The sequence below is a fragment of the Oryctolagus cuniculus genome, chromosome 15 (assembly GCF_964237555.1).
Source record: "Oryctolagus cuniculus chromosome 15, mOryCun1.1, whole genome shotgun sequence".
Lineage (NCBI taxonomy): Eukaryota > Metazoa > Chordata > Mammalia > Lagomorpha > Leporidae > Oryctolagus > Oryctolagus cuniculus.
The window spans coordinates 1,044,321-1,067,344 of record NC_091446.1 but is presented as its reverse complement, the minus strand read 5'-3'; the positions used below and the strand labels follow the sequence as shown (position 1 = coordinate 1,067,344).

The following is a 23,024-nucleotide window of genomic DNA, read 5'->3' as shown; positions in this document are numbered from 1 at the left end:
AGAGGGTCCCGGGGGGCGTGGACACTCACGGCAGGGACGGCCCCTCCAGCTCGCACACCTTGACTTTGGGGGGGAGAGAGTCCCGGGGGGGTGTGGACACTCAAGGCAGGGACAGCCCCTCCACCTCGCACACCTTGACTTTGGGGGGAAGAGGGTCCCGGGGAGTGTGGACACTCACGGCGGGGACAGCCCCTCCACCTCACACACCTTGACTTTGGAGGGGAGAGGGTCCCGGGGGGCGTGGACACTCACGGCAGGGACGGCCCCTCCACCTCGCACACCTTGACTTTGGGGGGGCGTGGACACTCACGGCGGGGACAGCCCCTCCACCTCGCACACCTTGACTTTGGGGGGAAGAGGGTCCCGGGGGGCGTGGACACTCACGGCGGGGACAGCCCCTCCACCTCACACACCTTGACTTTGGAGGGGAGAGGGTCCTGGGGGATATGGACTCTCACGGCAGGGACGGCCCCTCCAGCTCGCACAGCGCCCAGCACACCCACCGTGCTCCTGGGAGCCCTGCGCCCCAGGGCATGGGCCTCGCTCTGCCTCGCCTTGGCGTGGCGTGGAATGGCTGCAGGGGCTCCAAGGTCTGCCGGCAGTCGGGCACGGAAGTGAGAGGACCAGGGCTGGTGCTGTGGCACAGTAGGAAAAGCCACGGCCTCTGACGGCGGCGTCCCATGTGGGCGCCACATGGAGTCCTGGCTGCTCCGCTTCCCACCAGCTCCCTGATTATGGCCTGGGAAAGCAGGACAGCCAAGTGCCGGGCCCCTGCGCCACACGGGGGACCTGGCTCCTGGCTTCATCCTGGACCAGCCCCAGCTGTTGCAGTCATCTGGAGAGTGAACCAGCAGGTGGAAGACCTCCCCATCTCTCCTCTCCATCTCTCTCTCAAATAAATAAAATATGTTTTTAAAGGTAGCGAAAGGACCAGCACTGAGGGGCTGGAGGGAAGCGCACAGGCCCTGGGCTCCCGGCCGGCAGCGAGATCCCGGGAGCTCTCCTCCTGGGGGCCTGGCTCCCCGAGAGGACCAGCAGGAGGGCGCCTCATCTCCCCACTGGGCGGGATGCTGGCGGGCAGGGAGGTCAGGGGCCCCGTGCCTGCTGCGAGGCCTGAATGGCCCACAGGACAGGGCACGGCGGTGCCCTGGACCCTGAGAGTCGGCAAGGGTCCTCAGAACTGAGTAGAAACCGCTCGGTCCCTGGGTGGTAAGAGCAGCCCCCCTTGGGGGGGGGGGGCTGGCTCGTCCCCGCCAGGCTCAAGCCCCTGGAACTTAGCAGGCCAAGGGGATGGGGGCTCGGGGGAGGGCCCACCCTGGAAGCACCCCCAGGGTCAACGACACTGGAAGACACCCCCAGAAGTCGGGGTGCTTGCACCCGCAGGACCGGGGAGGGGGCACGGGGCGAGTCACAGCCGCCACTCACGCAGCTGACCGGAGCCCTCCGGCCCCTGGTGGCCATGGCCACACAGGCCCCCTGCTGCCCCTCTCACCTGCAGCCCAGGGCGTAACCCCAGCCTGAGCGTTCTGGCAGGGGGTGTGCAGACCTCACCTGAGAGACGCCACTCCCCCAAATGCGCGTCAGAGCAGAGCCAAATCCCTCCACAGCTATGCCTGCCCCCAGCCCCAGGCAGGAAGGGCGAGACCCCACACACACACACACACACACACACACAGCGGGTGGGTGGCTGGAGCCTGCGGGAGGTCTGTGGGGAGGCGGGGACAGTCAGGCTACCCTGCTCCATCCTCCAGGCCAGAGCCAGCCTCCTCTCCACCCTGCCACGGGCTCGGCCCCTCCCCCACCAACCCGGAGCTCGGTCTCCCTCCCTCAGCGCTGCCCCGCGCTGACCCCGCACCCTCCCTGGCTGCTGCTGTGTGCGTAGCGCTGCTTTGCTCACCATGGCTAACCCAGCCTGCATGAACCCCTACGGTTGCCATGGAGATGGAGCCCAGAGAACTGGGGTGGGGGTCTGAACCAAGGCGAGGGAGCACAGGGACACCGTGCAGGGGCGGGGGCAGCAGACTGCGCCGTGGGAACAGGTGGCAGGGCCGCGCCACGGTGAGCCCCATGGGCCCCAATGGCAGAGGGAAGGCACTTAGGGTCCTCGTCAGGGGCCTGACTGCCCCCTCCCCACAGGCTTCCCACCAGCTCCAGTCCAGGTGCGAGGTCACAAGCTCTTGGCTTCCACACACAGTGTTGTGCCAAGTCCATGGCTCTCAACCACTGCTGTCTGTCAGAATCACTGGGAAGCCGGGCACACAGATGGCCAGCCTATCTCCTCACACACACACACCATCACCCCATCACCCCCATCACCCCCATCACCCCCATCACCGCCATCACCATCACCACCATCACCGCCATCACCACCACCATTAGTAGCACCACCGGCACCAGCGGGGACAGCCGTGAAGCTCACAGGGCAAGCTCTGCCCACGGCTCCCGGTGGTGGCGGCAGAGGGACGCTCCTGTCCGGGTGGTGACGGCTGTTACACAGGAGGGCCTCCTGCTTCTAGAAGCTGGGGCCACGTACAGGAGGCCCTGAGCGGGCAGGTTTCGGCCACTCCCACAGGGAAGACGCACAAAGGAACACAGCACAGATGGAAGGGGCTGGTCCGCGTCAGCCCAGGGTCTCTCAGAAGTGACCACAGGGGCCCGGCCAAGACAGGGCCACCCGCTCAGGGGCAGCACCAAGCCAAGCTTGTGGAGGACCGCAGAGACAGAGAGAGGAACGGAGGGAGGGGTGGGGAGGGAGGGCACGGAGGCAGGAGCAACGTCGGAGCCACTAACCTCACGCTGACATCGGCAACGGCAAACTGCATCCAGCTGTTCCGCAAAAAGGGACTGAGGGGCATGGCCGCCCCCACGGAGGGCTCGCCCCCGCCCAGGCCCAGCGGGCCGGTGAGGCCTCAGGACACCACGGACGGCTCGCCCCCGCCCAGGGCCAGCGGGCCAGCGAAGCCTCGGGACACCATGGAGGGCTCGTCCCCGCCCAGGCCCAGCGGGCCAGCGAAGCCTCGGGACACCACAGACGGCTCGCCCCCGCCCAGGGCCAGCAGGACGGCGAGGCCTCAGGACACCACAGACGGCTCGCCCCCGCCCAGGGCCAGCGGGCCGGCGAGGCCTCGGGACACCACAGACGGCTCGCCCCCGCCCAGGGCCAGCGGGCCGGCGAGGCCTCGGGACACCACAGACGGCTCGCCCCCGCCCAGGGCCAGCGGGCCGGCGAGGCCTCGGGACACCACAGAAGGCTCGCCCCCGCCCAGGGCCAGCGGGCCGGCGAGGCCTCGGGACACCACAGACGGCTCGCCCCCGCCCAGGGCCAGCGGGCCGGCGAGGCCTCGGGACACCACAGAAGGCTCGCCCCCGCCCAGGGCCAGCGGGACGGCGAGGCCTCAGGACACCACAAAGGATGTGCGGGAACAGCCTGAGTCAGATGTTGGAGCGCTGGACGCCAGGGGAGAGAAGGAGAAACATTTAAAATTTAAAATTCATCTCAAAAACGAAAACTAAAGTGGAGGGAACACAGGAACGGGAACCCGTGGCAGGAGGCGCCTGGGGGAAGAGGCAGAACGCAGAGGGACAGCGGGCAGGAGCAGGGGCTGGCTGTTGAGACTGGCCAAGCCCGCACAGGGGACAGGAGCCTCCAAAGAGCGGGAGCGAAGCGAGGAATCAGCTCACACAGCTCAATCCCACGGGCTCTGAACTGTCTGGATTTTGCTGGGGACACCCGAGTCTCCCATCGAGTTCCAGAAGGATCTTGGCCACGGCCCCGAGCACCATGATGCCTTTCAGGCACTGGACGGGCGGCTCAGTCCCATTGCAACCCGGGGGACACCCAGCCGCCTGTGCCGAGCACTCGGGGAGGGGGCAGGCTCAGGAGAGGGGAAGAGCGAACAGGAGCGAGCGAGCCAGCTCAACGCCAAAGGCCCGCGCAGGGGAGACGGTGAAGCGGTGAGGGCAGAAGGCAGGGGCTCTGGCCGCCGCCTCCAGGGAGCCCACGGTCACGCGGAGCCGCGCTCCTCCAATGCTTTCGTCCCGGCTGGTGGCACTGCAGTGCCACATCGTAGGAATCCAATCTACAAAACTTAAAAATCCGCAGACTGCAAAGGCCGCGTGATCCGTGCGCACCCAGCAGGACGCGGGAAGGCCCTGGGTTGCCCCCACCACCACGCCCACCAGGGTCTTTTTTGGTGTCCAGGAGAGTCCCGGCCCCACCTGGAGGCCACGCGTGCCTCCTTCTCTCAGCCCGGGAAGTGCGTGACCTCAGCGGGACACGTGGGGACGCGGCACAAGTGCGTGGGTTGCAAGGCCCTGTTTCTCTGGACAGCGTCCTGGACCTGACATGCAGGAGATGAAACGCGGGCTGCAGCTGGACACGCAGCCCAGCTGCCAGGCTCCGCCGGGGTCCACAGGAAGTCCCGTGTGCAGGAGCCCCCACGGAGAACCACGCGTCCTCCCGCACGCCGTGAACCATCTTCAGGCAACTCACGGTGCCCAACGCCACGGGAAGCCACAGAACAGCCATGGGGTGCTGGAAAAGCAGTCCTTAGAGGGAGTCCATGCATAGATCCAAAACTGAGAACCTGAACTCCCAGCTCGGGAAACCGGCGAGACCAGCAACGTGAAGCTAAAAGCAGCAAAAGCTAGAGCAGAAATGAAAGTGAAGATGGGAAACCAGTGGGGAAAGACGTCAACAAACCAAAGCCTGCCTTGTGTTTTTGTAATTTTTTTTTTAAATAAGATCAATAAAACTTGTGGCCAGGCTAACCAAGGAAACAAGTAGGAAGACATAAATTTCTACACAAGAAAGAGGCATCACCAATGATTGCAGAGTCATTAAAGGGATATTAAATACTGCAAACAGCTCCACGCCACTGCTCTCTTAGGCAGAATCAGCCAGGTCCCTGAGAGGCGCATCCACCAGAACTCACGCAAGGACAGCTGGACCGCCAGGAGAACCTCGCGTCTGTGCAGAGCTAAAGCCACGCTCGCAGCCTTCCAAACCTGCTGCACCCGGCCAGGCGTCCTCCCTGGTCCCCGCTCGCCCCCACCTCTCCTTCTGGAGCGGGTTCGCCGGCTTCGGGACTCCTGGGTTCTCCAGGAAAGCGGTGTGTAGGAGACGCTGTCTAGGGACACTGTTGCCGGGTAAGGCTGTAGGAGGTCATCATCTAAGACGGAGCCAAGCCCCAGGGACAGGCAGTGGGGCTCCTGCCCTGTGATGGTCACAGACAGCAGCCGGCGTCCACTGGGCGTTCACCTGCCATCAAGGACCACTTCCCAGGGGCGGCGCCGTGGCTCACTAGGCTAATCCTCCACCTTGCAGCGCCGGCACACGGGGTTCTAGTCCCAGTCGGGGCGCCGGATTCTGTCCCGGTTGCCCCTCTTCCAGGCCAGCTCTCTGCTGTGGCCCGGGAAGGCAGTGGAGGATGTCCCAAGTGCTTGGGCCCTGCACCCCATGGGAGACCAGGAGAAGCACCTGGCTCCTGCCATCAGATCAGCACGGTGCGCCGGCCGCGGCGGCCATTGGAGGGTGAAGCAACGGCAAAGGAAGACCTTTCTCTGTCTCTCTCTCACTGTCCACTCTGCCTGTCAAAAAACAACAACAACAAAAATCAAACAAAAACCACTTCCCAGTGCTCCGTCTCCCCCTCCCCACCTTATGGGGACGGGGGCCTTTGAAACAACCAATCCCCTCTGGCGGCAACAGAGCCAGTGGTGCACAGCACGGGGCTGAGCTCGCATTTGATGAAGCAGTGCCCGGCTCTAGTAGGCCTGGGGAGAGGCTGAGCCGGGCAGGAGGGGGGCTGGGGGAGCGCGGTGCCCTGGGGCGACCCCCCAGTGCCCCTGATGCATCCCACACCATCCCAGTGTGGTGGCCCCGGTGACCCCCCGAGCCCGTTAGGCCTCCCCCACGCCGCGCGCGCCCCCAGCCTCCCTCCATCCTGCGGTCCCTGCCGCCCGCTGCACAACTCCGACTTCGGTCTTCTCACGGCGACTCCGCCACGACCCCGCACCAAGCAGCGCTGGCCATCTGCGCGGCGCCCCGGAAAGCGGCTGCGAACTCAGACACGGAAGCCCACGCGAGAACAGCTCCCACAAACGGACAGCGACGCGGCCCAGGGGCCCCGGGAGCTCCGAGGGAGCTGCGAGCAGGGGCAGCCATCAACAGCTTGCGAGGTCCTCCCGGGGCTCCGCGCCGCGCCAGGGAAGCCCCGCGGACAGTGCGCTCAGGTGCGCCACCTGCATGCCCCGCCCAAACGCGCCGAGGGCACGCTCGATTGGTTGCGCCGTGCAGGGCGCGCGCTCCCATTGGCCGGGGCGTGGGCTGGGGGCGGGGCAGACCGGGAGGCCCGCCCGGGACCCGGAGAGACGCGGACGGATGGCAGCGGCTGATGCTCAGGAGCGCGTCGGCCAACGCCAGGCACGCAGAAGCCGCCGGGCAGGCCGAGGGCCGAGACCGTTGTCTGCACCCCCCGGATTCGGCCTAATGCCGCCGCCTTGAGGCGCCCCCTTCCCGGCCCGCAGTAGGGTCGGTCCTGGCGGCAGGGCAGCTCGCGCAAGCGCAGTCGGCGGGCGGCGCGCCCCCGGCAGCCTCCGCGGCCCGCCCCGCCCGCGGCTGCCGAGGAGGCGGAGGGGGATGACGTCATTCAGCGGGGCGACGGGTATTGGGCGCCATTTTGAAAAGGGAAAAAAAAATCCCTCCCCGGCGGCGCGGCGGCGGCGGCGGCGGCGGCGGCGGCGGCGGCGGCGGCCGGGCTGAGCGCGGGGCGGCGGCGCGGAGGCGCCTCCTGGTCCGCCGCGGTCTGTCCCCGCGCCGCTGCCATGGCGGGTGAGCCCACGCGCGCGCGGGCGGGGGCCGGGCGGGCGCGGGGCGGGCGGGGGCCGGGCCGACCTGACGCCCTGTGTTTGCAGGAGCCGGAGGCGGCGGCTGCCCCGCGGGCGGCAACGACTTCCAGTGGTGCTTCTCGCAGGTCAAGGGGGCCATCGACGAGGACGTGGCGGAAGGTGAGGCCCGCGTCCCCGCCCGCCGCGGCAGAGGCCGCGCCCGTGCCCCGCGTGGGCCGCGGCCGGGTCCCGCCCCGGTGGCCGCGGGGGCCCCGGGCGTCTGCGGACCCCCAAGGTCACGGCGGAGCGGCGAGCGGGCGCGGGGAGTGGGGCTGGGGGTCCCGGGGTTCTGCCCGGCCTCGGCCGGGGCCCGCTGCGGGCTGCGGGGCGGGCCCTGGCCCCTGGCGCGCGCCCTGCGGCCGGGGGAGCCGGGGGAGCCGGGGAGCGGACGCGGGGCGAGGTCGGAACCGGCTGCCCGCCCGCCCGCCCGGGGATCCCGTTTCTCGTTGTCTTGAAGTTTGCGTTGACCGGACGGGTTCTGGGCGCCGGCGGACACGCTCGCCCATTGAAGCGAGCCGCTCGGCGTCTGAGTGGCGATGCCTGAGTGTCCACAGCGCTGTTGCGGCCCGCGGGATGACCCGCAGCGGCCGCGGGGACGCCGTTGCTTTGCTTGGATGCCTGGAGCGCTGAGCGGAGCCGCCAGCACCCGGGTTGTGATGGAGGCGTGTGGACTGGGTCCCGCGTGGGAGGTGGGCGTTGCACGGTGACCCTCGGCCTGTGAGTTCCACGTTCTGGTCCAGCCCAGCCCTGCAGAGCTCCGCGGCGGCCCTGCGCTGGAGAAGGCAGCTGGGGTCCTCTCCTGACCTCGGGTGGGGCCGGGTGGGGGCCTGCAGTCCTGCGGGGGTGGGGGGGATGGAAGGTCATGGGGGGCACAGTGGCGAAACCTTTGTGTTTAGAACCAGCAGCCCTGGGAATGCGTGCTTGATGCAGACATCGACTGGGTGACATCTGGCACTCAGCGAGTGGGGTGTTGTGGGGGGTGATTGGGGTGATTCTTTAAGTGGAGGGAGCTGCTCCCTGGAGGGGGCGCCCACAGGAGCGCCTGGGGGCTTCCAGCGGAGGTTGGGCTGCCGTGCAGATCGGCCGTGCGCGGCTCCCCGTCTCGGTGCACAGTCCGGCTTGTGCGCGGCTCCCCGTCTCAGTGCACAGTCCGGCTCGTGCGCGACTCCCCGTCTTGGTGCACAGTCCGGCTCGTGCGCGGCTCCCTGTCTTGGAACACAGTCCGGCTCGTGCACGGCTCCCCGTCTCGGTGCACAGTCCGGCTCGTGCGCGGCTCCCCGTCTCGGTGCACAGTCCGGCTCGTGCGCGGCTCCCCGTCTCGGTGCACAGTCCGGCTCGTGCGCGGCTCCCCGTCTCGGTGCACAGTCCGGCTCGTGCGCGGCTCCCCGTCTCGGTGCACAGTCCGGCTCGTGCGCGGCTCCCCATCTCGGTGCACAGTCCGGCTCGTGCGCGGCTCCCTGCCTCGGAACACAGTCCAGCAGCCACCACACGTGTGGCAGCGTCGTCCTCAGCTTCTCTGTCTGCGGAGCACGGGTGTCACCTCTGGCCGCTGCGCTTTGTGGCGGACCCAGCACGGAGGGGATGAAGCTGCCGGTCGTTGAGTGCCCGTTGCGTGCCAGAGATGCCCAGGTCCTTGGCCTGTGCGCTGATGCGATCTTCGCGCAGGCCGTGGAGAGAGGGCCGCCTCTTCCTAGTTCCAGACAGGAGGAAGAGCACCTTGGCGGGTGCTGGGCCGCCTGGCTGCAGAGCCTGCGTGTGCTGTGCTGCCTCAGGGGCCCTCCGGCTGGTGCTGAGCCTGCCGTTGTGGGATGTGGCCACCCCGCCTCGGCATCAGAGACCCCGCCGAGAACCGTGAGACACGGGCTGCTGCTCGCGACGCCTGCGTCACCTGGAGGAGCGCTGGTGCAGGTCCCGGCTGTTCACGCTTCCATCTCTCCCTGCCGATGGCCCAGAGCCGCGGGTGACACCCAAGGACTTGACCTGGATGGAGCGCCTGCCTCCTGGCCTCCACCTGCCCCATCCCTGACCGCTGCAGCCGTTTGTGGAGTAACCAGCAGACGGAGGCCACGGCGTCTGTGTCTGTATTTTACGACAGTGCCTTTGGAACTGCCCGGTTTCGCCCGTAACTCTCGAAGCTGAAGGGCGGATGTGAGCGGACACCGGGCAGCGGAAGCACCTGTCTGCCGTTGCCAGGAGTCGCGAGCAGAGCGCGTGGCCCCCTCACTTGGAGAGAAGCTCGGGTCTTCAGAGGAAGATGGGGAGGAGCTCACACTGAACCTGGGTTGGGTAACGTGGATTCCTCACAGCTGGTTCCTTTTCATCTCAGACTCTGTAGCTGTGGCTTGATGCTGTAATTAATTTTTATTTTGAAAGGCAGAGACAGAACTGCTGTCTGTTGGTTCACTCCCCAAACGCCCAGAACAGCTGGGCTGGGCCAGGCTGGGACTAGGAGCCCGCATCTCCACCTGCGTCTCCAGGTGAGACAGGGACCAACTACCTGAGCCGCCACCTGCTGCCTCCCAGGTGGGCCTGCGGGGGGGGGGGGGGGCATGAGGCCCGAGCACTCGGTGTGGCACCTGCCGCCCCGTGCCAGCCCCCCCCCGGGGGGGCTTTAATGCCGTTGTGACTGCTGAGAACCCGGAGCAGGCCCTGTTGCTCTTGGAAGGACTTGGAATGTTTATTCCTCTAAAACAAGGTCTGCGAGTTTTCCTGAAACTTGGAACGAAGGCTGCTCTTCCCAAGAGGAAGGTTGGGAAGGTGAGTGCAGCCGGGTGGTGCCGCAGCGAGCGCCGGAGACCGGGCGTGCGTGCTCTCGCGGGTGCCGCCGTAGGGCAGCCAGGGGCAGTGGCGCAGCCCTCTCCCTCAGCGTCGTCAGCGGCTGGTGCTGTGTCCGGGCTCGTTGCCGCTCCGAGTCTGAAACCTCGACCGCGAACTGTGGCGCCAGGCGTGTGGGCATCGGAGGCCCTGCCTGAGCTTTCGTGGTCTTGTGCGAGTGGCTTGGTGACCGTGTCCCTTGGTCACCTGGAAACACGGGTGCCCTGGGCTGCTTGCTCTCCCCGTGCTGACGCACCTCGGTGAGGAAGACCCGAGGGAACTGCACTCTGTGTCGCTGCCCCTGAGGGCGTCAGAGGAGGCCACGGCCAGGAGCTGTCATTCGAGGGTCAAGAAGTACATGCCTCCCAGAATTCCAGTTTTCTCCTGAGAGCTTGCATGTTATCATCAGCAACACACGTGGTTATTTCCTGTGAAGTGTGAGGATCACTTTCTTCATTTTCTGGAAAATTCCTGTCAAATGGGAAAATCTGAATGCCCAAATACGATGGATTGTCCTGGCGAAGGAGTGGCGTGAGGTGACACCGACGGCTCGGTGGCACTAGGCGGACGCTGATAGCTTGGGTGGCGCTAGGTGGACGCCGACGGCTCGGTGGCGCTAGGTGGATACTGACAGCTCGGGTGGCGCTAGGTGACGCTGGCGGCTCGGTGGCGCTAGGTGACGCTGATGGCTTGGCTGTGCTTTTCCTGCAGGCGTCCCTCCTTGCTGTGTCACAGCTTGTGGAGGTCGCTCCTGAGCAAAGCGAGGTTTTCTCTTTCCCTATACTCAGGCCACCTCCACGTGGGTGGGCGCCTGCTGGCAGGACGTGCCCAGGCCCCAGCAGTCTGGCCCCGCGATGGCGTTCGCTGGTCCCTGCCGCTGGCAGCATGGTGAAGACAGCAGGGAACATGGCGGGGCTGGCGGGTCTCGGGCTGACCGGCTCCTGGTCGTCCCTGGGTTTGCTGTACGGAAGTGGAGTCTGCAGACGGGAGTTGAGGCGGTGCAGGTGTGTGAGAGAACGCGGCGAGAGTCCTTCTGCATCCATGGCCGTGCTGGGGTCCTCCTCGCAGGTGTCTGCTCTGCCCAGCATGTGGGTCTTTTTACATGGTCTTCGTGGACTCATCCCTATGTGTTTTGAAGTGTACTTTGTGTGGGATCGGCTTGTGTCCCGCGTGACCTGGAGTCCTGTCCCAGACGCTGTGCTGCAGCTTGTCTTCAGGTCGCTCTGTGACTGAGGTCCGGCCGGGATCCTGCCTTCTGCCAAGCTCACCGGATCTGGCACAGCCTCTGCGGTGGCCGTGCTGCCATGCTGCCCCTCCATGGGCGAGAACACGGGGCCTTGCTCAGGAAGGTGCGTCAGCTCACGGCTGCTGGCTCGGGACTTCCACCCGAGCTTTCTGAGTGCAGAGTCCAGACTTAAATACTTCTAACTGAACTGCCTCCTCAGCTTACTGTTGCTTGCTTTTCATGGTTATATAGTGTACTTTTTAAAGATTGGTTTTTGAAAGGAAAAGCGACAGAGAAAAAGATCTTCCCATCTGCTGGTTCACTCCCCAGATGGCCACAGCCAGTCCTGGGCCAGGCTGGTGACAGGAACTCCCTCCTGGTCTTCCACATAGGTGGCAGGAGCCCAGGTGCTTGGGCCAGCATCCGCTGGCTTAGCTAGATGGAAGTAGGGTATCCTAGACTAGGAATAGCACTGCAGTGTGGGGTGCTAGCGTCGCGAGGCGAGTGGTACGTAACCCACTGTCCCGGTGCCGGCCCTCCCGTCTGCCTGCAGGCAGAGTGGGCACAGTGTCAGTGTTGCCCAACGCCCTCCCCAAGATGGTGCCCACTTACACCTTCCCCAGAAGCCTCCCCACACTCACAGCCAACATCCGGGCTTTCTATTTAAGCTATTTCAATACCAAACCTGTCGTCATTTTTATTTTCTTTCTAGTTGTGCGAGAAAGATTTTAAAATTATTTTGGCTTAATCGCTAGGCTCAATGCCCCTCCCTGCCTGTGCCCCGTAGGGAACATTCAGGGTACAACGTGTCCCTGCGTAGAAGGCACTGTGTAGGTCCTCACTTCAAGATCAGTTGAAAGTTTACCTTTGGGGGCATAAAAACCAAAAGCATATGGAGCCCCCAACTGCAGCCCTTCGGTCTCAGAACTCTTGTCTGGGCAGGCAGGCAGGGGCTACACGGGAGAGCCCAGCTGCCCCTGCGGTGAGACTGTCTGTGCCCTCCCCCAGAGCAGCCTGGGGTTGAGGGGCTGCACTCAGGCTGCCATAGGTTTGGATCTGATTCGAAGTCTAGCAGTGGGCTTTAACGCTAATTTTAGGGCCGGCGCCATGGCTCACTAGGTTAGTCCTCCGCCTGTGGCACCGGCATCCCGTATGGGCGCCGGGTTCTAGTCCCAGTTGCTTCTCTTCCAGTCCAGCTCTCTGCTGTGGCCCAAGTGCTTGGGCACCTGCACCCACATGGGAGACCGGGAGGAAGCACCTGGATCCTGGCTTCAGATCGGTGCAGCACTGGCTGTAGCAGCCATTTGGGGCGTGAACCAACGGAGGGAAGACCTTTCTCTCTGTCTCTCTCTCTCACTGTTTAACTCTATCTGTCAAATAAAAAAAAATAATTTTAGGGGTCATTGCTATGGCACAATAGGTTAATCCTTCTGTAGCATCAGCATCCCATGTGGGCAACCATTTGAGTCCTGGCTGCTCCTCTTTGATCCAGCTCTCTGCTATGTCCTGGGAAAGCAGTGAAAGATGACCCAAGTGCTTGGGCCCCTGCACCCACGTGGGAGACCCTGAAGAAGCTCTTGGCTCCTGGCTTTGGATCGGCACAGCTCTGGCCATTGTGGCTGTTTGGAGAGTGAACCAGCGGATGGAAGACCTTTCTCTCTGTCTCTCCCTCTCACTGTAACTCTACCTGTCAAATAAATAAGTAAAATCTTTTTTAAAATTTTTTTATTTTGTTTATTTTTTGACAGGCAGAGTGGACAGTGAGAGAGAGAGACAGAGAGAAAGGTCTTCCTTTGCCGTTGGTTCACCCTCCAATGGCTGCCACGGCCGGTGTGCTGCGGCCGGCGCACCGTGCTGATCCGATGCCAGGAGCCAGGTGCTTTTCCTGGTCTCCCATGGGGTGCAGGGCCCAAGCACTTGGGCCATCCTCCACTGCACTCCCTGGCCACAGCAGAGAGCTGGCCTGGAAGAGGGGCAACCGGGACAGAATCCGGTGCTCCAACCAGGACTAGAACCCGGTGTGCCAGCACCGCAAGGCAGAGGATTATTAGCCTAGTGAGCCACGGCGCCGGCTAATAAATAAAATCTTAAAAAAAAAAGTTAACTTTAGTCATTCAGGGGTGTGTGGGCAGGACAGTGCAGTGGCATCCCACATGGCGTCTGCCACCATCACTGCTGTCTGCGGCCAAAACACATCCTTTTTCCCCAACAAAACTTTGTCCCCATTAAACAATAAATCCTCCTTTTAAATGTTTTTAAAGCAGTTTTTATTTATTTAAAAGGCAGAGTTAGAGAGCGCGCCTGTGTCTGCTGGATCACTCCCCAGATGGCCGCAGTGGCCAGGGCTGAGGCAGACCAGAGCCAGGAGCCACCCAGGTCTCCCACGCGGGTGCAGGGCCCCAAGGACTTGGGGCTTCTTCCACTGCTTTCCCAGGCCATCGCTGGGTCAGAAGTGGACCAGCTGGGCCTTGAACCTGTGCCCATATGGGATGCTGGCCTTGCAGATGGCGGCCCCCACTGGAACTCCCTGTGTATGCCCTGCCCCCAGCCCTGCCTGCCATGTCTGTCTGTCTTCTGAGGTCTGTGTCTGCCCCTTTAATGATGCAGGCTGTTGTCAGGGTCCAGCCGTGTTGTAGCAGGTGTGAAAGAGTTTAATTTCATTGAATGGCAGAATTCGATGAGAATTTTTTATTTGACAGACAGTGAGAGAGAGAGACAGAGAGAAAGGTCTTCCTTCCGTTGGTTCACCCCCCAAATGGCCGCTACGGCCGGAACTACACCAATCTGAAACCAGGAGCCAGGTGTTTCCTCCTGGTCTCCCACGGGGGTGCAGGGCCCAAGCACTTGGGCCATCTTCCACTGCCCTCCCGGGCCACAGCAGAGAGCTGGCCTGGAAGAGGAGCAACTGGGACTAGAACCTGGTGCCCACATGGGATGCCGGTGCCGCAGGTGGAGGATTTTTTAAAGCAGGAGTCAGTACGTTTCTTACCTACTTTTTTGTTGTTTATGTTGCTTGCTCGTGATCATTGAGTGTACTTTTTAGAATCTTACTCTCAGGGTGGGCGTGTAGCACAGAGGTTGAGTCACCTCTTGGGACTCCTGTGTTCCATGTCCAAGTGCCTTTGTCCAAACTCAAACGGCTCTGCTACCTGCTGGTGCGTCCTGGATGGGGTTCTGGGCTCCTGGCCTTGGCCTGGCCCAGCCCCCAGCTGTGGTGGGCGTTGGGGGTGATCTAGTGGATGGAAAATCTCGTCTGTCTCTCTGCCTTTCTGATCAAATGACAGTAAGTAATTTTTAAGTTAAAAAACATTTTTTCTCTATTAGTAAATGCATTCCAGTGTATTTTGGAGTTGGATTAGTGATGCCTGAATGTACTTACCTAATAGTTAATTACTCTTGGCTTAAAGTTCAAAAGAATCTACTTGTCTTTGTGATTTGCCTGGTGCCTTGGTCACCCGCTTGGTCTTGTCCAGTGTTTCCAGAAGTCTGTTCTCGCCTGTGTGTGTGATCGCGTGCAGTCCCAGGACCGCTCCGGCTCGCCGCCAGCCCACCCGGAGGTTCAGGAACGTGGTGGGAGCAGAGCGTTAACAGCCCCTTGTGCCGAGGCCTCTCTTGTGTGCTCTGTGTGGAGCAGGAAGCGCTTGTCGCTCTGTTCCTGCCGGTTGACTGAGTCTGAGACGTTGTGCTATGTGTATCTGTCTGCAGCTGGAAGCCGGGGCTTTGACGGCCAGTAGGGAGCCACCAGGGCCTTGGGTGGACTCTGCGCCAGCCTCCTCTGCAAGGGATCCAAACAGTGGTGAACTGGTCATTTGCCATTTTGATGGGGGCTCTGGAAGGAGCCAGAGGACATCTCTGGACAAGGACCCTCGAGCTCAGAGGAAGGGTGGACGTGAACAGGAGCAGCAAATGCGGCAGGGCTGGAACGGGAGAAGCAGGAGCCGCTCAGGACAGAGTGAGGCCTGGGTGCTGGACCCAGGACGCCAATCAGAGCGTGAAGTGAAATGCTGATCTTGACTGTGGACAGTGAGAATGTGAAATAATAAGATCAGAATGCGTTTAAAAAGTAAAAATCTGGGGCGGGCACCGTCATGTAACGGGTAAAGCCACCGCCTACAGTGCTGGCATCCCATATGGGTGCCAGTTCGAGTCCCGGCTGCTCCTTTTCCAATCCAGCTCTCTGCTGTGGCCTGGGAAAGCAGCAGAAGATGGCCCAAGTCCTTGGGCCCCTGCACCTGTGTGGGAGACCTGGAAGAAGCTCCTGGCTCCTGGCTTCAGATCAGTGGAGCTCCAGCCATTGCGGCCAACTGCGGAGTGAACCAGCAGATGGAAGACCTCTCTCCCTCTGCCTCTGCCTCTCTGTAACTCTGCCTTTCAAATGAATAAATAAATTAAAAAAAAAAAAAAGTAAAAATCAGAGACTGGTGTTAGCACAGCAGATTAAGCTTGTTGCTTGGGACACCAGCATCCCATATCAGTGTGCCAGTTCCAGCGGTGGCTGTTCCACTTCCAGTCCAGCTTCCTGCCAGTGTGCCTGGGAGGGTAGCAGGCGTGAGCTTCTGCCTGGCCCAGCCCGAACTGTTGGGACCATTTGGGGAGTAAATCATCAGGTGGAAAATTCTCCCTCTCTCCTCAATCTATGTTTCCAACAAATAAACCTTAAAAAAAAAAAAAAAAAAGTACACACCGGGCTTGCTGCAGTGTGCCGTGTGGCTGGAGTCCGTGTCAGGCCAGGCGTTGCGTGGTCAGTTTTGGAGTGCCCAGTAAGTACGCGTGCTGACAGCTGTGTCAGGCTGACTCGTGTGGAGGCTGGCAGAGTCTCCGATTGGCTTATAAGACTGCCAAGCTCACCGGTCTTATTTACTGAAATGATTTCTTGGGGGGGGGGGGTATTTTATTTATTGTCGAGAGTTGGAGGCGGGGACGGGGCCATGTCTTCCATCTGCACGCCCTCCCCCAGGTCGCAGTGGCTGGGATTGCACCAGACCACAGCCAGGAGCACAGGCGTGTGTTCAGCTGGGTCACCTTTTGTTTAAACTTTTTCATTTTTGTGGCATGGAGGAAATGCATGGATGTTTTGTATAAATCAGATTTTCCTTAAAAATCATTAGATCTCTGATGAGCTTTCGTGGCAGAGGTTGAATGTGGCTCCCCACATTGTGGAGTCTTCTGAGACGGAATGGTATAGGCTCTGGTGTTACTGGCCAGCCCCCAGCACAGGACTGACTCCCTGGGCCACCCTCCTCTCCTCGTGCACGTGATTGGAGTAGTACAGCCTTTTAGGTTTAGAGAGAAAAACAAGTTTAAAATAACATTTTTTGGAAACATATAGTATAGCAGGGTATGTTTTTATTTTTATTTATTTTTTAAAGATTTGTTTTATTTATTTGAAAGTCAGAGTTACACAGAGAGAGATGGAGAGGTCTTCCATCCTCTGGTTCACTCCCCAGTTGGCTGTAATGGCTGGTTCTGGGCCTATCAGGAGTCTCCTCCAGGTCTCCCATGCGGGTGCAGAGGCCCAAGGACTTGGGCCATCTTGTATCGCCTTCCCAGGGCATAGCAGAGAGCTGGATTGGAAGTAGAGCAGCTGGGACTCGAACCAGCACCCACATAGGATGCCTGCACCGCAGGCGGCAGCTTTACCCACTGCACCACAGCACCGGCCACAGCAGGTATTTTTTTTTTTTTTTAATGTATGTTTATTTATTTGAAAGAGTTACACATAGAGGCAGAAAGAGGTCTTCCATCTGCTGGTTCACTCCCCAACTGGCCGCAGTGGCCGGAGCTGCACTGATCTGAAGCCAAGAGCCAGGAGCTTCTTCCAGGTCTCCCACGTGGGTGCAGGGACCCAAGGACTTGGGCCATCTTCTGCTACTTTCCCAGGCCATAGCAGAGAGCTGGATCGGAAGTGGAAGAGCCGGGACTGGAACCGGCTCTGGCACTGCAGGCGGCGGCTTTACCCAGCAGGTTTTTGCTTGGGAAAAACAAAATAGTTTTGTCAGGTTTTGAATAGAGTTTTAAAAGATTGCAAGTTGAGACCCTTTGAATGAAAGGTGAAGGTGCGTTGACCTCATGGTGGACTTCGGTTAGCAGCTTCGTGGAGGCAGAGTTACACTAGCCAAAGACTCGCCTTCTGTTGGTTCAGCTGCACCAGCTGTCGTGCAGTCACTCCCTCCTTCCTCCATCCCCTAGCAGCCACGACCCACTCTCTGGTCTCTGTGGATCTGCCTCTCCTGGACATTTCCTACAGCGTGTGGCCATCTTCCACGCGGCCTGGTTTCTCTGGGTCAGTACCGTGGCCCTGTCTGGCATGGGAACGCCCCGTTCCTCTCAGGACATCCCTGGCGCTTGTGGGTTGGTGTTGCTGGGGGTGCTGTTTTACCAAGGGGGCCGCAGTCTGAATGGATTTGGCTTGGAGGGATGGGGCTTCCTGGAAGGAGCCTGGGCCCTTGGAGATGCGTGCTCCAGGAGGTTTATTGCACAGGACTGAGTCTGGGCCCCAGGCCCCTCTGCTGCCTGGCTCTGTGTGTGGTCCTCGGCACCTGCTCCTGCTCTGCCTTTGCCGTTTGCCGCCTTCATCTGAGGCCAGGCCAGTGTGACCACCCCATGGTAGACTTGAACTCCCAGAACTGAGGGCTGAGTAGCCTTTTCTTTTTTTACATAGTTTCCACGGGCATTTCGTTACAGTGATGAAAAGCTGACCCAGCACGTCTTCAGTTATCTTGGGGAAAGCCGTGTTTATCCGTGATTCTCACGTGTGTGAGCGAGGGCAGCCCTCTCCGTCTGCATGCGGGTGTTCAGCTGCCTGGCTCCACTGGCTGAAATCTCTTCTCCTTGAATTGTCTTGGTGGTTTCCAGAGGTGCAGCATGTCTGGATTCTGGTTTCCGTCCATCCATCTGACTGCCCTTACTCCAGTACCACATCCTCTTGAGTCCTGCAGCTGTCCACTAAGCTTGGAAATCGGAAGTCAGAGTGGTGGGTTGGCATTGTGGTGCAGTGCGTTAGCCACTGCTTACTGTGCTGGCATCCCACATCCGAGTTGTGGTCTGAGTCCTGGGTGTTCCCAGCCCCTGCTGTCGCACCTGGGAACACAGCAGAATATGCCCAGATGCTTGGGCCCGTCACCCACATGAGATTGAGCTCCTGGCTCCTGGCTTCAACCTGGCCCAGCCCTAGCTGTTGCAACCATGTGGGTAGTGAACCAGCAGATGGGAGACTGCCCTCCCTATTTCTCTGCTTTTTAATAGATACATAAATAAGTTAAAAAAAAAAAAAAGGAAATATGGGGCCCGTGCTGTGGCGCAGCCAGTTAAAGTCCAGGCCTAAAGTGCTGGCACTCCATATGGGTGCCGGTTGGAGTCCCGGTTGCTCCACTTCTGATCCAGTTCCCTGCTAATGTGCCTGGGAAAGTAGCAGAGGGTGGCCCAAGTCCTTGGGATCCTGCACCCATGTGGGAGACCTGGAAGAAGCTCCTGGCTCTTGGCTTCAGATCAGCTCAGCTCTGACCGTTCCAGCCAGTTGGGGAGTGAACCATCAGATGGAAGACCTGCCTCCCTCCCTCCCTCCCTCCCCCCTCCCCTTCTCCACTCTCTCTAACTCTTTCAAATAAATAAAATCTTGGAAAAAAATGAGTCTTCCAGCCTTGTTCTGATTAACTCTCTAATTCCCCCCCCCGCCCCGCCCACCACCACCAAAAAAGGCAGCTAGGACTTTGATGGAGAGAGTACTACCTTGACGCTGTGGATCGGCTTAGAGAACGTTGCCGTCTTCACGTTAAGTCCTCTGGTTTGAATAGTGGGTGCTTTTTCATTTATTGAGGTCATATTTAATATTTCAGTGATGCTTTGCCATTTTTAGTAGATTGATACCTGCTACCCCCAGGGTGTGCATTAGCTGAAGTTGGACTGGGCTGGGACTGTCCAGTGTGGGACGCAGGCGTCCTAAGCCGTGACGTGCCCGCCGCGATGATGGTTGCTGTCAGGGTGGGAGTGTTCCGCAGTGTGGGCTCTGCCTGCTTTGCCCTCAGAGCTGGAGGCGGCGTTGTTTCTGGTGATCATTGCCCTCAGAGCAGGTGGCTCCATCTTGGGACAGCCTCCTCACTCCATGAACTCAGTTGTGAGGGGGAGGCTGTTGGGAAGGGGTAGGGGTCTCGTGAGGAATGTGCAGAACGCCAGCCCCTGAGTCCTGAAGGCTCATTTGGTCAGCAGAGTAGCGTTTGTGTGGGCCGTGGTCCCGTGCCAACTGTGTAACTGTAGGCCGGGGTGGGATGTCTGACCTGACATCACCTGGTCTGGGCCTGCCAAGGCAGCCACAGGCAGGACTGGAAATTCAGTAAATCTACAGTTGATAATTCTGTGGAGCCACGAGTGATGTTAACATCCAAGGGGCCCTTGGCAGAAAATAGGCTCCCAGCCCTGGTGTAGGTGATGAGTTGTGTAGGTTCCGTGTCTTGGTGTCTGGTGACGAGGTTGGTTATGGTCGGGCATGGGTGTGGCAGTCTTCACCGCCCTGTGGAGGTTGGGCACCAGGGCAGGACGGGGCCTGGCGCAGCTGTGACGGATGGGCGCTGGCAGCAAGCACTGAGCGGGGAGAGAAGTCCAGCACCGCACTTGTGTTGTTCTGAAAACCCAGTGCCGGGAAGAGTGCAGGAGTAAACACCTGCCTGTGTCTGCCTCCCCCGCTTGGTGGCTTCCTCATCTGCTGAGTGAGTGGCCATCCCACTTTGTCCCGGACAGCCTTGTCCTCGCCAGCTGTGCGGCTCCAAGTTTGGTCTCAGACCCCCGAGGTGTCTGCCTCTCTGTGTGCCGCCTGCACTGCCCCAAAGCTCTTGTGTGGTGCTGTGGGCTTGACCTGGGTCCCAGAACTCACGTGCTGTGAACTTAGTTGCCAGTGCAAGGGTGCAGGCAGGCGTGTGGGTCATGAGGGATCATGGGAGGGGTCTCATCCCTCTCTCAAAGGACACCCCAGAGGCCACACCTTGGTCTTGCACTTCCCGGCCTTGAGAAGTAAGCCTCGGTCCTTATGGTCGCCTGGTCCCGGGTGTCCTGCCAGAGATGTCCAGACACGGTCGGACACAGGCACTCGCCTCTGCTCGCACTCGCGGTCTCTACCGCTCTCTTCCTCCTCCCAGCCCACACCCGAGCCCCCGAGCAGCCAGAGCAAGCGGCCCGTTTTACACTCCAGAGTCGGGGACTTCGTCTTCTCCTCCTTTCCCCAGAGCGCTGGCTGGCACAGCAGTCACTTGTTTGTAGAATGAAGATGACGGCTGCCCAGTCCCGTGGGCGTTGATGCTGGCGGGCAGTCTGCATTCCCCCAGAGGGGTCACCCTGTGTGCTGCCCCCACGGTGATCTCTGCTTCCAGGAAGAAGTAGCTGCACGCGTGGACACAGAAGGCCCCTTCTCCACGAGCACCCGGCCCCCAGAGGGGCTGCCCTGGTGCTGGTGCCGTGTTGCTGCGTGACTGAATGCCACCACCTCTGAAGATCCCCTTGACCTCCTTCCCCTGCTCTGCGCTTCCTTGTCTTCTCCTGGCGTGACAGGCCTGCCCTTTCTTTCTTTATTTTTTTTAAGATTTTATTTATTTATTAGAGAGGTAGAGTTAGAGACAGGGAGAAAGGTCTCCATCCATTGGTTCACTCCCAAATGGCCACAACGGCCGGAGCTGCACTGATCCGAAGCCAGGAGCCAGGAGCTTCTTCCCGGTCTCCCATGTGGATACAGGGGCCCAAGGACTTGGCCATCTTCCACTGCTTTCCCAGGCCACAGCAGAGAGCTGGATTGGAAGAGGAACAGCTGGGACTACAACCGGCACCCATATGGGATGCTGGCACTGCAGGCGGAGGACTGACCTGCACCACGGCGCCGGCCGCAGTCATGCCCTGTAAAGCCACCTCTGCCCCAGTTGCCTGACACCCCCAGCCCTGAAGCGTCCTGAGAAGCCCCTGTTTGTAAATAAGGACTTCCTGTCAGGTGCCTGAGAAAACTTAGCTTTTTCCTGTCCTCTCTGTGGGGAGCAATCCGGACTGGACTGAGTTACTGGAATTAAGACTTATTCTATGCATCTGCTCTCCCACAATATGGCGCTGGGAGAGAAGAAAACAGCTTCTACACAGCTGCCTCCAGTTCAGCTAATAAACTGTAGGACTTGCTCCTGATTGGAGGAGAGCAGCGTACTCGGCGTGTGGGCAGCCGAGTTAGGATTGGCGGAGGAGGACTATAAAGGAGGAGAGAGACGGCATGCACCAGGAACATCTAAGAGGAACATCTAAGGGGAACACCTGTGCAGCCCCTGAGAAGAGCCGGCCGACGGTGTGCCGCTCCCCTGCGGAAGTGGGGAATGTGGCCAGGGGGAACTGCCCTTCCACGGAGGTGGAAGGGATAGTAGCCAACCCGGGAAGAACCAGCAGCAAACCCGGGGAGGGCCGAGCAGACGAAAGAACAGCGCAGGGTCCTGTGTCGTTCCTCCACGAAGAGGGGGAGCGACATAATGGTGCCGTGACTCGGATATGAAGCCTAGGCAGGGTTTGGTGTCGTTCCTCCACGAAGAGGGGGAGCGACACTCTCCTTCAGCCCCTGGTTCCCAGCTCCAGCGTCCTGCTGATGCACATCCTGGGCCTGCTGTGGGCGTGCAGGTGACCCCGTACCATGGAGGACCGGGCTTGAGTTCCCATCAGCTCCCAGGCCTGCTGTTGAGGGTGTTTGGAGAGTGGGTCGGGAAGTAGCCACTCTCAGGGTCTCTCTCTCTCTCTCACTGATTTTTTTAAAGGGGGGGGAGAATGCCGTTACAGGTGGTTATTACCTCACTCGAGTTGACTGAACCCCAGTGTGTGCGCCTCTGCAGCCCATGACTGTCCGGGTTTCAGGGCTGCTCCAGCCCGGCGGTTCCTGCCCTGGGACTCCCCTCGCCTTCGGAGCTCAGATCCCTGATCTGCCTTTCTTGTTTTTTTCCCTCTGGTTTTGCCAAACAGCATCTTCTGTGGTTTCCTGAGAAAATTTTGTTTGCTTTGGCTCCTTGTCTGTCTGAAACTACATTTACTCGTTCCTAGGAGCTGGCGCTGTGGCGTAGTGGGTGGGGCTGCCGCCTGCAGTGTCGGCATCCCATATGGGCATGGGTTCGAGTCTCGGTTGCTCCTCTTCCAGTCCAGCTCTCTGCTGTGGCCTGGGAAAGCAGTGGAGGATGGCCCAAGTGCTTGGGCCCTGCACCCCATGGGAGACCCAGAGGAAGTTCCTGGTTCCTGGCTTCGGATCAGTGCAGTTCCGGCTGTTGCGGCCATCTAGGGAGTGAACCAGCAGATGGAAGACCTCTCTCTCTGCCTCTCCTTCTCTCTGTGTAACTCTGACTTTAAAACCAATAATAAAAAAAAAAAACAACTCATTCCTGAGACTGAACTGAGCGTTTGCTCGGTGTGGTGTGCCGGGTGCGGGTTGCGGTGCTTTGGAGCGTTGGAGACGGCTGGGCTGCCATCCAGGCTTCTGCACCCCGAGTGTGGCCTGCTCACCGCTTCCTCGGCTGAGACACACCCCGGCCTCCTTCCACCACTGGAGTGCAGACTCCCCGGGCCTGGCTCTGTCCATGGAGGGCGCTGGTCCTCGCAGAGCTGCCAGCCTGGGCCCCAGTGCTGTGCTGCCGCCTCCTTCCCCCCCTCTGTGTCCCGCTGGGACTTGTGAACTGGTGATTGGCCGCCGAAACCCACCCCTGCCTGTCTTTTCCTGTCTGTCTCTTTCTGTTCTACTCAGAAAGGGTCTTGAGGTTGGCGCCCTTTGAACCTCCAGTTGGACCTCCTCCCTTCTCCTTCTCTCCGCCTGCTGCCTGCCTTCCAGAAGCTTTGTTGGGTGCAGGCGCCAAGACAGGCCTGGGGGGCCGCCAGAGCGCGTCCTGCCCCTCCCTGTCAGGTGACAGTCGCCCCGCTCCTGGGCCTGTCCTGAGGGCTGCCCGTGACTTGGGTTGTGGCCTGCTGGAGAAGCTCCTTGAGGACGTGAGCTGTGGCACTGATGCGTGCCGGGTGTGCTGTCCCCGTCTCCGTCTGACACAGGAGCTGTTGGTTAGACTGGCCGCCTTACAGAGGAAGCCACACCGTCAGTTGTGAGCAGCTGGGAAGT

At 60.7% G+C, this 23,024-nt stretch overlaps 1 protein-coding gene across 2 annotated transcripts in view; it reads left to right on the top strand.

The window, feature by feature from the left end:
* The first annotated feature begins 5,928 nt into the window (after positions 1–5,928).
* The window catches only part of PPP2R2D (protein phosphatase 2 regulatory subunit Bdelta), a 37,951-nt gene continuing 20,855 nt past the window's right edge, over positions 5,929–23,024 (top strand). The window contains exons 1-2 of one of the 2 annotated variants that reach the window (XM_070057070.1): positions 5,929–6,234; positions 6,916–7,008. Coding sequence is in view for 1 of the 2 variants with exons in the window: in XM_051830098.2 (XP_051686058.1) it covers positions 6,826–6,832; positions 6,916–7,008 (100 nt within the window). In the remaining variant the exon portion in view is untranslated. Of the gene's footprint in view, positions 6,235–6,695; positions 6,833–6,915; positions 7,009–23,024 lie in introns of those variants that run through there. The other variant, XM_051830098.2, reaches the window with a different exon arrangement.